The 16,901-nt window shown below is 25.8% G+C and overlaps 1 protein-coding gene across 2 annotated transcripts in view; it reads left to right on the forward strand.

Annotated features, from left to right (window-relative positions):
- Positions 1-1,450: 1,450 nt before the first annotated feature.
- Positions 1,451-16,901, forward strand: part of LOC135925041 (pyruvate carboxylase, mitochondrial-like) — a 39,122-nt gene continuing 23,671 nt past the window's right edge. Inside the window, exons 1-6 of one of the 2 annotated variants that reach the window (XM_065460190.1) lie at positions 1,451-1,585; positions 2,758-2,976; positions 6,857-7,041; positions 15,816-15,981; positions 16,248-16,393; positions 16,619-16,736. In XM_065460190.1, the coding sequence (XP_065316262.1) occupies positions 2,796-2,976; positions 6,857-7,041; positions 15,816-15,981; positions 16,248-16,393; positions 16,619-16,736 (796 nt within the window). In that variant the 5' untranslated portion in view covers positions 1,451-1,585; positions 2,758-2,795. Of the gene's footprint in view, positions 1,586-1,988; positions 2,089-2,757; positions 2,977-6,856; positions 7,042-15,815; positions 15,982-16,247; positions 16,394-16,618; positions 16,737-16,901 lie in introns of those variants that run through there. The other variant, XM_065460191.1, reaches the window with a different exon arrangement.

A 16,901-nucleotide genomic window follows, 5' to 3' on the forward strand; every position in this document is an offset into this window, starting at 1 on the left:
ACCATCTCTAGTTGGTATATTATATCTTAAAATAATAGTAATTTGTAATAATATCTAAAATATATTCGTATTAAAAATTTAACTCAAAACTGTTTTTCAAAGAAGAAAAAAATAGCTTTCAGAGAAGAAAAGATATATAATTTATTACATCTATTGTTTGATGAATAATAAGATGTTTAATTACAAAAATATTTTAAATAAATAGATGGCGTAAATAGTTGAATGCAAATTGTTACTTATATTTATTATCAAAAGCAAAAAGCATTGATTAGTAAAATTGTTAAAATATTAACTAATATATTATATAACTGTCAAATACATCTGCAAAAGTGGCATTTTACCCAATATTTTATAAATAATTATATATAATAGAGAATTATAAACTATATGTTTACTTACTTTTTATAAATAAATCTCTTATACATATTTGGATTTGGACCTTGAAAATAATTTTAGAAAGAGACATGATAATTAAACGTAATAATCAATAATATAGTTGATTATTGATGTTAAACTCGGCAAAATAGAATTAAATTTGTTAATTTTCAATTAATAAATGATTATATTAATTTAATTAGGGTTATATAATAATTTAAATAATAAAAATCAATTAAGATTCAACTGTTAATGCTAAATTAATATTTAGTGAATGATATTGATATATTTTTAACACAGAATTTGATCGCAAGCTGTCATAGTGAAAATATAATTTATATGTATTAATCTAATCTAATCTAATCTAATCTAATCTAATCTAATCTAATCTAATCTAATCTAATCTAATCTAATCTAATCTAATATAATCTAATCTAATCTAATATTTAAAATAGTATTCATTTAATAAAAATTTATGTAGTCTTATTAATTTTTAAATAATAAAATTAAATCTATATATTACTCAATAGAATTATAAAAGAAATTGTGGAGCAATTAAAACAATTTATTTTTAGTTCAAGGGGATATTAAGGAGTCATTAGAAATTTTTTTTTTGATTCAGGGGGCTATTCAAATTTTTTAGCTCAAGCCCCTGCGTCCTCCCTAGCGACGCCACTGATAATTTCATACTATACTTTTTGACGTTAATTATGAATTTCAAAATTTATATCAGCTGGGAAAAATAAATTATAAATAAATAATTACTTAAACTAATTTCGAATTCAAAAATTGACGAAATAGCGTTATTAGAATATGAATGGGATTGATAAAATTCTATAATTATATGATATATTCCATTTAATCAATTTAAGTTAAAAAAATATATTTAAATTTGGCTATAGCAAATTTTCTCATTTAAAGGGTTCGAATTTATGCGATATGTTATTAATTAATTCAATTATATTAAACTTTCAATTTTTGAGTTCAAAAATTAAATATGCACAAAGTATTAAAATACATAGATTTAATATCATAGTAGAGTTCAAAATCAAATACTCTAACAGCTGATTTTACAATGCATTAGACCATATGTTTGCATGATAATTTGAGATTTTTTTTTATTCGAACCTTCATTACCCATATTCATATTTAAATAGTTATATTAATACTAGTATAGTAATATAATAAGCAAGTTATAAATATTTGCTAAGTAATTAAAATTATAATTCATATTTATCATAAATTTAGACTAAATGGTTATTCAATTGTTTATTTATATTGAGAAGATTTAAAATTATATTAATAGCAAATATAAAATTGGAATATTTATATTGGTATAATTTCATATATAATATAACTGGTTATTGAATGACATAAAAAATATTTTAAAAAATTACAAAATAAACTCAAAAATATAATTTAAGATAGTCTCATCATGAAACATTTTGAAAATCTGTATAGTTTTATAACTTGTGTTTAATATATTTATCTTCAATAGATATCTCATTTAAACTCCTTAAATGTTTTATTAAGAAAGTAAGAAAACATATTTTTTAAGAATCAAATTAAATATTTTTTATGTCATTTTTTTTAGATAATAAAACCTTTTAATCATATTTATAGCCAAGATTTTGTTTAGAAGAGAGAAAACACTATTATTCTTGTTTCTCTAATTATTGAAGACTTTAGAGCTGCTTATTGCAGGATTGTCAGGTTACAACCTTTTTCTTATTAGATTAAAAAATATTTTTGAATTATGGTCATTATTGTTTGTAGTTACATTTAATAGACAGGCCACAATACCTAATAGGAATTTTGTATACAAGGCCATAAAAGGAAAAGTTAATTTAATTGAAAATATCAGGTCCATTCTAGTTTCATAATATGCCTTATATAGCATATATTAGTGGGATCATATTTAAATTGTATCTGAGAAATCCATAATTTGCTTGTTGGAAGTGTAGCTTTTATTTTGGTTCTCGAAGTAATTTCTGGGATTGATGATCTTGCATTCTAATTTTTCAAGCCCTGCCCTAAATTTAGAAGAAAAAAAATTGTCCAGGAAAGCTTGATCCTGAACAAATTTTTTTATTTGTTTTGAAAAGCCCAACCCAAAATATAATATTTATCTGACTGGGCTGAAATTTTTTTTAAAAATAGTTCCAACTTAGCCATTTTTTTAATGGGTCAGATCTACTTTTGCAGATAGAGGCTACACACAGTTCCGAGTCAGTAGGACATTTTACCAAACCCTACATCACCTGGATAAAATTAACATGGTTAATTAACCTATTAGGAGAAATCCATTATGCTCTTTGCGAATATAAATTATTTATATATCTATATCTTCCTCTTATTTTATATATATTTATATTTTTTTAGGGCACTTTTCCTAAAATTGCCCTACTGTATTTAAAAAAATGTATTCTGCGCTGAATACCATTAGTCGAAGCATGAAAAGGAAAGGCAAGTTTTTGAAAATGGATGCCGGTATGACCAAAAAAAACCTATCCTACTTTCCGCCTTACTCTCAAACAAAGCAAGGCAAAAAGGAGCCCATAAAGAGGAAGACGATAAAGAAATTGATGGTCGCCAATCGAGGTAGTAACAAACAATTCATATATATAATAATAGTTAATGTTAAAGTCTAGATGCTCCTATCTTAACCGAAAAACGAGGCATGTCAGATTTTAGTAAATTATTTGATGCCATTTATAGTAACTATTTATCCTCTAAACCTAAAACTTGAAGAAAAAATGTTCCCTCCAATTTCTATACATAAATAAATAGATAAAAATAAAAGACAGTATTATCATTTCTAACTAACTTTTGATGACGGTTCAAAAAAAATCACCTAATTCTGGAGACATGTGTATTTTCAATAGAATTAGAATATCAGCTAGTATTAATCAAAATGATCTAGAAAAAAATGTAGTTCTCGTTCTTAAAAAAGAGTAAATAAGGGGTAAATTAAAAATCCAATCTATAAAAATAAATAGGAGTTTAAACAAATTGGCTATTCAGCTGATAGTAATCATTTGAATTGCCATATTTACGAAAATTAACACATCCTTTCCTGCATAAAAATAAAATAGCCTAGTTAAAATTGCTTGGCCTAATATATTATCTTCTTTTTTTGTGAAATGTATTTGATATAATGCAGAATATTATTTAGTTTTATTTATAGTTAAATCTATTTCTCATAATTTGTAAATTTCACTGAGTTTATATATACATGTTAGCGTCAATTATTTATTTTATTTTTTCAACTTTAAATCATTTTTTGAGCGCGTTTTTAAAAATTTAAAAATCTGATTTTACCGAAAATGTATGCCGACATGTTTGAAATATTTCCCTATGAATTTCAGACAATTTTTCCATCAACATTTAAACTTAATATAATCGATATTAAATTTTCCATATATGTTTTATATAAATTATAAATGGCTCAAGGATTAACAGCAAAATAGTCTAAAATTCATAATATAGGTATTCCAAACATGATAGAATATATTTCCGGTAAAATTCGATTTTTAAATTTAAAAAAACGCTCTCAAGAAATGATTTAAAGTTGTAAAAATAACACATTGCCAGAAAAAACACATTGATGCTAATATATATATTTGGAAACAAACAGATAATTTTTATTAGTTGTAGATTAAATGAACGAAAAATTTAATTTTTAAAAAAAAAAAATCCAGTCTTAATTTCGAAAGTAAATAAGTATTCGTAATAATGATTTCGATTCCAAATGAAAAAGGAAGCCTTATTATTTTATCTTGCCAAAGTTATTTTAGACGGATATTTTCATCTAATTAATACTTTCGTTTAATTAGCACTATAAAATTAAAAAGTAACCTTATTGCATGATTGGCAAAATTGAATTGTTATAAATTCTCGATTTAAAAATAAAATCAGCATTAAAACATAATATTCGCCATTAATAACGGCACATGTTACAAGGAAGTATTTTTCTTCATGTATATGTTAAAATCATAGGTTAAAATAAATAATATGATTAAGTTTGTAAATATTTATTTTTTTATTAATTAAATAAATAACGAATTAACATATATACTTTTATTACTCTAGAAATCTAAAAATATAAATATTTATTAAAGATCGGCGCAGCCCGAAGTCTAAAAGTTTCCATAGGTCGGGAAAAAAATTTCGGGGCGGGTAACTTGTGGCAAAATAATTTTCGGACGGGTCGAGTCGGACTTGGCATAGAATTAGACAATATTATACTGGCTAGGGAACTTGTGAAAAATGGAATTTGCATGCCGGGGTAGACCGTAAAACATTTCAAACTTTACAGACAGGTTTGGGCAGGACCAACTATGAATTCTTATTGCATTGACTTAATTTTGCCATGTTTAGGACAAAAAATTATTAAGAAATTTCAGGCTTATATGAATAATCTAGGGCTAAGATAAGAATGATAGAACAAAAAAATGAATAAAAAAAGGAAAGAAGGGATAGAAAGGAAAAAACGGATCGAAAGAAAAAGAAGATAAGTTAAAGAAAGAAAAAAAAAATGAAGAAAAGAAATCTCGAAAACCAGATTTAAATTTTATATTTCAAAGAAAAATAGTGTTGATTAAGAATACTATTTACGTTTCAGGTTACTTTTTAAAATGTGTTAAATATTTACATATACTCGTTACTTAAAAAATATTAAATACTATATATAAATGTTGTTAAACGACTCGATTTTTATAATCGGCAAACCAAATATTTTAGGCAAGAAAATTACACAAGCCTCGAGATTTCGGTAATAGATGTCTAAATCTTTCTGCCATCTATGAGCAAAATTTCTAAGAATGCGGAATATTTTTTAGTTAAAATATTGGGTTAGTCGTTTTTAAAAATCGAGCCGTTTAACAGCACTATATATAAATTTTCTTTTATCTTGTTCCTATAAAAATAATAAAAAATAAAATTAGACAAAATATAATATATTTATAATTTTATAAGTTAAGTTCGTTTTGGTAAATAATTTTTTATTTACACTTAATAACAATTAATTTTTTAAATATTAGATAAACAAGAGCGCTTAGTACTCTGTGCTAAACACACGTTTAACTGAAGTACTATTGACATATACTCTTTATAAAATAAATTATAGTATTAAAGAATATAAATTAACATACTTTTATTGATTCAATATTAATTAGATTAACAATGTGACTGAATAAAATTCAACAAAAATGTATAAATAAAATAAAAATGAAGAACTTTGGTGGTTGATCTGAATTAAAACTATAAATTATTTATTAAGTTTAAAAATATAATATAGTAATCCTCTCATTTTCTGCCATTGAAAAGGAAGAAGTCCTTAAAAAGCAAATATATTGGCCTCACAAATACAGTGTTCATACCCGTTACTAACACCTTGGACATGTTAAGAAAGGCCCTTAATTTTTCAAAACCATAGGCAAAAAAAGGGGACAGGTTACAGGCGACCCCAACGAAGGATTCTACCTTCGCCATCAAATTTCTCACGAAATCTGACCGATCAATTTCCTAAGCATTTTTAATGTTTTTTATATAAAATTTATAAATATATATTTTTTCATATAAATTTTAAAATATTCTTATCTGTTATTTTTAAAATATATTTCATTTTGATATCGATTGTGTTGTATTTTATTTCTGAACTCGATTTTTTTCAAATAAGATTATTCAAAGAAACCAAAAAAAATATAAATAAAAGACACTTATACCATATTAAAAAAAACGAGCAACGTTTTGCGTTATTCACAAAAAGAAACGCGATAATCATACTCCTTTGAAACAAGTAAGTAACAAATGACCTTTCTTTTCCTTAAAAATTAACGCCATTAGCAACGACGTTACTTTGCAATAGAGATCTGCAAAGTTAGGCCCGGCCCGTACTCGGACCCGAACGGGCTTTGGGCCAGGCTCGGGCCTAATTCTATTTAAAATAATCGGGTTCGGGACGGGCCGGGCCTAATATTTTTAAAAAAATTTGGGCCGGGTCGGGTCGGATTTCGGAAATTTTTTAAAATATATCAAAATTTATCAATTTTATATTGAATTTTTTATGTAAAATAAAAATATTTGATTTTATTTATTAAAATTAAACGACATATAACATATGTCTTTTATTTTGAGTAATTATAAAAATTAATTTCTATATTTAAATAAATTCGGGCCGGGCCGGGTCGGTAAATTTAAAAAAAAAATTTGGGATCGGGCCGGGCCGGCAAAACTCTTTTAAAAAAATTTTGGGCCGGGCCGGGCTTGAAAAATTAGGCCCGATGCAGATCACTACTTTACAATACTATTAATGCTTAGTTATATAAAAAAATATATAAAGTAACTTTCAAATTGTAAACTAGTTACAAGTTACTTTATTAAAAATTTAACTAGTTTGACTAGTTACATTTCTAGGATGCACTTATAAAAAAACTATGAAATGAGGCTATTTACTAAATACTTTTTCTTACATTTATAGGCGAGATAGCCATTCGAATATTTCGCGCTTGCCACGAATTGGGTATACGTTCAGTGGGCATATACTCTACGGAAGATATGATGCAAATGTATAGACAAAAAGCGGACGAGGCCTATATTGTAGGTAGAGGACTAGCGCCTGTCCAAGCATATCTCAATATTCCAGAGATCGTGAGAATTGCTCAAGTGACTTTTTTTTAAAATATAAGATTGGGCTATGGTGCACAAAAGTAAATTTTTAATTTTAAAAGCGCTAATTTTAAAAAGATCCAGGATTAATTCCTATTCATGTGAAATTAGTGTTGTTAAAAAGCCCGATTTGGGTCGATTTTTAAAAATGTCCCATTGAGATTTTAGCCAAGGAAGTTTCATAGTTTGGCGAATAGAGGTCCAAACCCTTCCGCTATCTATGAAAATAATCTCCAGGCTTACATAGTATTATTTTGTTATAATCTTAATCGGGCCGTTTTTAATAATCGGCCCAAATCGAGCTTTAACAACACTAGAAATAAATATGTATATTATACATAGAGTTTGAATAAGATTTTTTTTTTTTACACAAAGTTGTGATTAAAAAATCTAAAGATCATAATATTTTTTTAAAAAAATTTGCTATTTCATTATGAAAAATAAAATTACAAAAGATTTTTTACAAAATATATTTGAAATTTTAGTTAAAATTTTATCAAAAATCTTACTTGCGCATTCTCAGAAAAAAAATCTTCAGAGATAAAAAATCATTTAAGATTTTTTTTTATTTTGAAGAGCATTTCAAGCTCTGTAGAGAATAAATATTATAATTAAGTTAGTGTTAAATAATTATTATAAAATTTGCCAAATTTGCAATTTTTAAAGATAGACTACTAGCTAATTTAATATGCAAATATAAAAACATTAAACATAAAAATATTAAGCATTAAAAGCCTTTAAAAAAACTTACTTATAATGTATATAAATTTAAACAATTTTTTTAAATGGCTTGCTGGTAATTTAAAGCTCTCGCATTCATATCCAGATTGCCAAAAATTATTTTCAAGTGTTTTTAAAAGATTAAGTGGGAAACACAGATGCCCAGTTGGGTTAATATTAATATTTAACAAAAAGGCTTACAACATCACATCTTTGATGTTTTGATTAAAAATTATGAGAGTGATAAATTTGGCCGCCGACCTCTTCCAAAATGGTCCTTCCGAAATATTTCGTTTTCACAATGCCAATTCTATACTACCTGGTAATTTATATTGGATATGGACCAGATGATTTGGGCTTGATTGGGACTTTTAATTATAAATAACATTTATATTTGATAGAGGTATCTTTAATCAACAGTTATGTCACATTTAAAATTATTTGCATATGGTTCGCTTCGAAATAATTAGCTGCCATTTTATGTTTTTCTTAAAATTTATCTTGTAAATCGCTTCAAATACATTGGGGCCACTTTTAAATTTTAACAAAAATTTTCTTTCGATATAATTTTCATAAACCTGCAAAATCGAAATTATTTGGCGGCTTAGTGCAAATTTTGTTTTAGATCTAGGTCCCTGTTCCTGACCCATTCCGGTCTTACTAATTTTTTAGATCTGGAGTCGGCTCCTGGCCCATTCCGGCCCTTAAATGAACAGTAACAATTCCTGATTTTTTGAAATTTTTCTTTTAAAGATTCCGATTGATTCCTTGATTGTGATATTCAAATCTGACAAAAAAAGGAAAAAAATAGATAAGTAATATAAAATTAATATTTTTAGGTTATTTTATTTATATTATTGTCGGACTGACGGGCCGATAATCTCCTCGCTACAAAGAATTTTTGTTAGCTTCCAGACTATAACCTTATAAAGATTTTTTTGAGTCAAAATATGTTTATATTATTATAGCTTTCTTATATTATTTTATATATACTTCCGAAAAATGATCTTATTATTAAGAAAATTTAAAATATTTTTTTTAAATCTACCCTACTACCGGTATAATTGGCCAAGTCGTTCTTATATTCATTAATTATATCTTTTTTAAAAATATTCTAACCTTATTCTATAAAAAACAAGCAAGAAATTTCCTATACCATTCGAATTATTAGTTCCATTATCATGTATCTTATTTTTTCACTGGTTATTTCCAGGGATGTGAACACTTCTACAAAAAAAGGGTATCGGTTCAGGTTTGGGTACAGGAATATAATTTAAAAAAGGGTCCGGGTCCAGGGTCCGGGTTTAGAGAACATAAAAAAATGACTCAAAATAAAACTTTTTTTTTATTCAATATATACACTTCATATTATATTTTAAATATTTTTATCAATCGCACAATCATAATATCTTCCAAAATATCATCCTTGAGATTTCCAAGTAAATAAAACAATATATATTTCAAAGAATAAAATGCACCTTCTACGCTGATTTAAATTAGATAAATTCTTTATAATACATATATTATTGTTGTGTCGCCGGTACAGCCATGACGATTCTAGACAAGATATATAATTCTTGGTATATTGAAGAATTTTATCAGATTTTAAAATGTTCATATCCTTATTTATTCTCTTAACCTGAGAACTTTTCTATTAAGGATGTAATAGGTATTGTTTGTTTCTCCTTTCTATCTGATGATAATTTGATTTTTTTTACCTATATCTAAAAGTAAAATTTCAAGATAATCAATGAGGGTTTAAATATATAGAAGCATATACAACACTATTTTGCAAATATTGTTGCTCTCGAATTTGTTTTCTAATATTTCAAATGAAAAGGATTAATAAATCTTTCTAAATCTAATCGGCATCTAATCCATATGCCATATAAATCAGATAAACATAATCATTATGATTGTGATCTTAAAGTTGTTATTTTTAAAGGAACTAATACTCTAGTAAGGTCCTTTTCTTTTAGGAATATAGAATTTATTTAATGTTTCTAATATCATTCTTTTTATATATTCAGAAGTGAACTCTCTTTAATCTCCTTCACAGCTCAATTTCTCAATATTATTATATCCTTTCATATACACGATATTTACTAGAATATTTCTCCCTAATCTTTTTGCGGAATCAATTTATTGTATTTTATCATTTTTACGCGAAAAAAAATGAATGATTCCACGAAAGAATATTAATAAAATGAAATTTATATTATTTTTAAATTTTTTTTATGACACCTAGAACCCTTGGATCCTCCACTTTAAAAAAAGGTCACGGTTCGGGTACAGCCAAAATACGAGGGTTCTGAAGGGTTCAGGGTCTGGTCCGGGTTCAAATCCCTGGTTCATATTCATTAAATCTTTTTATTTTTACCTTTATACCTCTCCTTCACTTCCCTTCTATCAGAAACCTGTCTTTTTTTTACCATATACTCCCTTGGACTTCTCACCATATGTCCGAAACACCTTAATTAGTTTTCCCTCCGGTGGTCTCCTTCATATCCGTAACCTCTATACATTTACGAACTTTGTTGCTTCTAATGTGGTACTTTTTTAGATTAACATTGATCTCAGCATTACCTATTTTTTTCCTCTCCACCCGAGATTTCCTTCTCATCAACCCCCCCCCCTCTCTTAACATTTCGATCCACATAAGACATTAGTGTGACAATCCTTTTATTTACTCTCGTTTCACTCACCTTTCAATTTAAAAGTCAATCTTTTATGAGACAAAACTCCATTTGTATACCTTCATCTCACCCAGACCACCTTCATCCACTCCTTTAAAATTGCAATCTATCTTTCTATCGCTTTTATTGTTCCTTTTTCCCCTCAATTTAGATATTAGTTTCTTATTAAAATTCATTCAAATAGCGAATCTTAAATTTAAAGAAAAATGACATTGTTTTATTAAGTTTTAGTTTTATTAATTCATGATATAAATATGCAATCTCGTTTAAAATTATTATATTTATAATATAGTGGTAAATTTTATTATTCTTTTTATTAAGAGTTATCTTTATTATTTCTTTATTTAAAATAAAGGCTGTTATTTTAAGAGTGTTGAACCATTTCGAAAACCCAGCCTACTATATTATGCCGTAGCCTCGAAGGGATTTAGTAAATTCGCGATTATGCTCTTCATATACCCTGGTTTTTAGCAAATTTATCCTAGGACTTTGACAATTTTATTTTCAAAATATTTTTTTTATATTTGTCTATATCCCACAGGCTATAAAAACATTTGTAAAATTGAATTATTTTATTATCCTTTAGCATTAATTATCCTAAATTAAATTTGAATTGAAACAATTTCATTTTTGTCAAGGGGGATGCTTATTTTTTTGTCTATTTTTTAAAATATCGATAGGGCTATTTTCAAACATAATGTTTTTTCTAAGCTTTTTACGAGGCACGTTTTTTTCAAAATTTTTTCCTTCCAAACAAAAATCTATTTTTTATAATACTGTTAATTTTTTATATTCCAAAATATTTTTATAAATAATTTCTCTTAGGAGGTACTATATCCTCAGAAAAAGGAGCAATGTTACTCAAAAGCTAATATTATTTACTTATTAAAATATAAAAAGCATATAAAATACTTAGAGGGCAAATTATTTTCAAATAGCCCATACGAGCAGAATAAGCAAACTGAATATTTTTTAGAGGGGAAAGTTATCTAAGAGAAAGATAAGACTTAAGTCTTAGATTACTTTAAATTATTATTCACTAGATAAGTTTATTTATTTTTATTATAAAATTTATATTAATAAATATAGGAAATGAGTATCTTAAATATATAATACATGTTCTACAAGATTGAATTAAGAGATGCATTTTAAAAAAATGAAGAGATAAAGATAGATATATTGATTCTGTTATATCTTATAAAGAATTACAATTATATTTAACAGCATTCCCCATAACTGCGTTACAGGGTTTTTATTTGTGAATATGTAAATGTTTATAATATTTTAATAATTATTTTTAAAAAATATTTCAATAATTCTGTCATATTAGCTAAGGTTTTTATGGGGTATGGTGTATAACTGGATTTCGCTCTTTTTAAAAAAAAGGGATTAAGAAATTAGGTTTAACTAAACAAATTTAATATCAATTATGTAGCCCAATTCTTAATTTTTAAGATAAATTTTAAATCAAATTTCTAATTATAATAATTTTTGAGCTAAAGGAGATTATGTGAAAGTTGTTTTTCTGGCCAGTCAAAACATGGTATGTATTAACTGGCTATATATTATGTATTAACTGACCATAATATATTAAAAATTTAATCATAAATATTAAATACCTGTAAAATGACCTATGTTAATATTCCTTCAATTTTTAGGTATTTAAAAACCGAATTATACAATTATTTAATTTTAAACATGGCTAATATTGTGTTAAAAAATATATGGTATTTATTTATATTAAATAAAATATCAAATTAAAAAAAAATTTAACCATAAAGTTTTGAACGAACGTGAACGTGTTCCTTTTTATGAGTGAACGTTGAACGTGAACACGTTAGATCTTTGTCGATGAAAGTTACGCGAACGGTTTGAATTTTTAGAAACTTTTACAACACTAGTAAATTTTAATATATATTTACATAAATAAAAAACAAATAAATCATTGTTATTGGTACATTGAGCATGAACCTATTCTTCGCAATGCATTCATTTAATCCATTCTTCCACTTTCTTGCCCTTTGAATATTATTTCTTGCATATTATGCATAGCCACTCATCATTATTTTTTTATTGTTTTTTTAATTATTTTTATGTTTATATGGTGATGTTAAAATTTATGATTTCTTTTTTTCTAATGTCTATATGATCATCTTATTGGGTGTAACAGAATAGATTCTGGATTAAAGTTACTATTAGAATGGTTAGATGATGTTATGTTATTTAATTCATTATTAGAAGTAGTAAAAATAGGACTAGAAATGTAATTTATCGTTTCATTTTCAGTATCACTATAAGCTACATTTTCAAATGCCATGGGAATAATGGATGATTCCAGGGTTGTGCCTTTGACCGGACAAATACATTTCGGTCAATTGACCTATATTTGACAGGTCAAATTCAAATATATGTTTTTTTTAGTCAATTTTAACTTTATTTTGAATATAATAGAAAATGAATCTATAATATTAATTTTTTAAATTCATTGTCATTCAATAACTAACGTTTAGCTCTCTGTATCAGGGTCTTTTTCTGATTCATATTCAATATAATCATTTTCTTTAATATTTTTTAATCAATTTTCCTGATGTCGAGATCTTTAATCGATTTTTATTTTCTAAGAATATTAACCTAAATCGACCTATTTCTTTTTAAAGAAGAAGATAACAAGGAATTGTTAGTCTCTTAAGTGGGCAAAGTTTAATTCATACTTCAGGTGAGAATTGATTGTTTCTTATGGAAATTACTGCTTTCCACCTAATTTGCTATTAAACATCCCTTTTTTGTTTCTGAAATTAATTATATCACTTAAAATATTTTGGTCATCACACCTTGTAAAATTGCTAATTCTTAAATTATATCACATACTTTAATGAATTCACTATTGGTGAGTTGCTCCTCTTGATACTGGGGACCCAAAAAAATAAGTAACATTGTGATCACATATATTAATATCGTTTTTCCCTTTTTTAAACATATTTTTAATTTTTTTTAAAGTATTTGACCCTACCTCCGGTCTATTGACTGAATTTGACTGGTCAATTGACCGATTTGCCAACCCTGGATGATCCTGACCATCTTTAGATATTAAGTAACTACTATAGAGAAAATCTCAGGATTGTAGGAATATATACCACAAGCTAAAAATCTATTCTGAATATTTTTGAGATTATAGCTTTGATCAGTTCCATTTTAATGATTGTAGATATGTCATATATGGTAAATGATTTGCCTACATGGTTTCGCATCCAATTGTCAATGCTGTTATTATAAAATCTTTTAAATGGCACAAAGACTGATTTATCAAATAGTAGTTTGTGAAAGCAGTTGGTGGTAATTATCCATTTGCCTCTAAAATCTATTGATCTTAATAAGCAATGCAAACAATGATTACCTAATATTAATAAATTTTTATTTGACATTAAAATGGAGTTGCCTAAAGCTACAACCACAAAAAATATTTAAAATGGATTTTTAGCTTGTGGGATATATATACAATCCTAATATATTCTCTGAAGATAGTTACTTAGTATCTAATGATAATAATTTGTCAAAATCATCCATTATTCCTATGGCATTTGAAAAGTAAAGTAGCTTATAGTGATACTCAAAATGAATCAATAAATTACATTTCTAGTTCTATTCATATACTTCTAATATTGAATTATATAACATAACTTCATCTAACCATTCTAATAATAATTTTAATCCAGAATATATTCTGCCACACCCAATTTTATATAGTAATAGGATGGTCCGAAATTTTAACATTGTCACCATATAAACATAAATTAAAAAGTAGTAAAAAAAACAATAAAGAGAAAAATAATGAAGAGTGGCTATACTTATATGCAAGAAGGAATATTCAAAAAGCAAGAAAGGGGATGGATGGATTAAATGCATGCAATGTGAAGATTGGGCTCATGCTCAATGTACCAATAACAATGATTTATTTGTTTGTTAATAAAAATATTATAATTTTCTCATTTATAAATTAATAAAATGACTTTCATTGTTTTTATATATAAATAATTGTCTAATAATATATTAAACATCTTTAAATTGATGAATAATTAAATTATTGGAATATTCATTCAAACATGTAGATAATTAAGATAAAAATTTATAAAATTATTAAATAGATAAATGGTTAATTTTATATTGAAATAAGAATGTTTAACCAAACGATAATTAAGATATTAATTTATAAAATATCATTAAATAGATGATGATAAATTGAGATGTTAATATTAATTAAATTAGTGTATAGGTTTTTTAAATACTTAAAAAATGAAGAAATAATATATTATGGCTAGTAAACACATAGTATATGACCAGCTAATACATACACATACCATGTTTTGACTGGCCAGAATAACAACTTTCACATAACCTCATCTAGCTCAAAAATTATTATAGGTATAGCTATATTCAAATTTTATTTTAAAGATTAAGATTAAGTGTATAGGTTTTTTAAACACTTAAAAAATGAAGAATTAATATATTATGGCTAGTAAACACATAGTATATGACCAGCTAATACATACTCATACCATGTTTTGACTGGCCAGAATAAAAACTTTCACATAACCTCATCTAGCTTAAAAATTATTATAGGTATAGCTATATTCAAATTTTATTTTAAAGATTAGATTAAATTTGTTTGGTTAAACCCAATTCTTAATCGCGAAAAGAGCAAAAACATGGCCAGTCATACCACATATCTCCTAACCATATTTTTATAATTCTTTTAAAATATTAATTTAATGTTTTTTGAATGAATTTTTTATATATGAATTTCGGGATTGCTTGGCGAAATTAAGGTTAAGTTTAAAGCGTCACCAAATATGGGATAATTAATATATTTGAATGTAAAAAATTTAATAAAATTTAGTTATTTTCTATTTTTTTTTGTATTGCCCAAGAATAACTTAAAAAAATGATAATGATGGCAATTATACTATTAATAATATCTAATTCTATATATTTTCTGCATAAAAAAAATGATAATTATAATAAATTTATTAAAAAATAATAATTTTTTTATAAAAAATGTGTCTTATGGATAGTTAAAAAAAAGGTGTTAATTCTCCTTGTACGGGAATTCAATATAATTTTAATAGTTTCCAATTTTCAAAATGAGTTAAACTCCCGGTCCCAAAATATTTGAGGTTTAAATGGTTGTCCAAAAATTGGTCCATATTCGTGAAATGTCCAACAAAACAATTTAAAACTTTTGAATCTCGAAGCGAATCTATTATTTTTCTAATTCTATTATAATATCTTAATGAATCTTACATCTAAATTTGGAAAAACTAACGCAATCTAATTTACGATTAATACCGTTATTATAAGCAACACCAAGTAGATGCCATACATCCTGGTTACGGGTTCTTGTCTGAAAACTGGGAATTCGCCGATGCGGTAAACAAAGCTGGCATGGAATTCATAGGGCCCTCTCCAGAAGTAGTAAAGACCATGGGCGACAAAATTGCTGCTAGACAAATAGCTTTGAAAACAGGTTATATTATGTCAAATAATTCGTATATATTTACATGAAGGCAAGGAGAGCCCAAAAATTTTAAAGTTTAAAACTAATAGTCTTTTAACAAGTCTTTTCAATTCTAATTAAAAAAATTTCTTTGCTTCTAATTGAATATTTATTTAAAATCGTGAAAACAACGTAAGACATTTACATAATTCTTGCCTAAATTCTTCCCTTTTTTTAAGGGTTTCTAGATATTAAAAATAATTATATACATTTATATATTACATAACTATTTCCAGATGTCAAGGTCATTCCCGGTAGCGAAGGAGAAGTTCATTCTTTCGAAGACGTTGAAAAATTTATTACTCAACATGGTTTGCCTATTATTTTCAAGGCGGCTTACGGTGGCGGAGGCAGAGGAATGAGGGTTGTTAGAAATAAAAAGGTTTTTTTTAAAAATAAACGTGTGATTTATATATTATAATATGATACGCATATCCGGTTATCATCTGTTTAATTTTTTAATCATTTTTCATTTATTTTAATTGGTTTCAAATCAAAAAGTTTTTACTAGATTACCCTTTTAGCAAACTTCTTTAGTTATTTTAAAAAGTAACTTAAAAATTTAATTCAGCTGAAATTTTTTAAAAAAATTAACTTTTATATTTAGGAAATTAAGGATATGTTCGATAGAGCTCAACACGAGGCGAAGGCAGCTTTTGGAAATGGCGCTTTATTCATTGAAAAGTACATTGAAAAGCCTAGGCATATCGAAGTTCAAATTTTAGGTTAAAAACTTGATAATTATCTCATTATTTCACCTAGATCAATATAATTTTACCCCTAGCTAAATTTCATCTATATGCAATAATCTAAAAACGAATTTCATTTTATAAAACAAATGATTTAGTAAAATTATTTTCACTTTTGACATGTGCCTGCTAGTTTGAGTA

The sequence above is a fragment of the Gordionus sp. m RMFG-2023 genome, chromosome 2, assembly GCF_954871325.1.
Source record: "Gordionus sp. m RMFG-2023 chromosome 2, tfGorSpeb1-WG-v2, whole genome shotgun sequence".
NCBI lineage: Eukaryota > Metazoa > Nematomorpha > Gordioida > Chordodea > Parachordodidae > Gordionus > Gordionus sp. m RMFG-2023.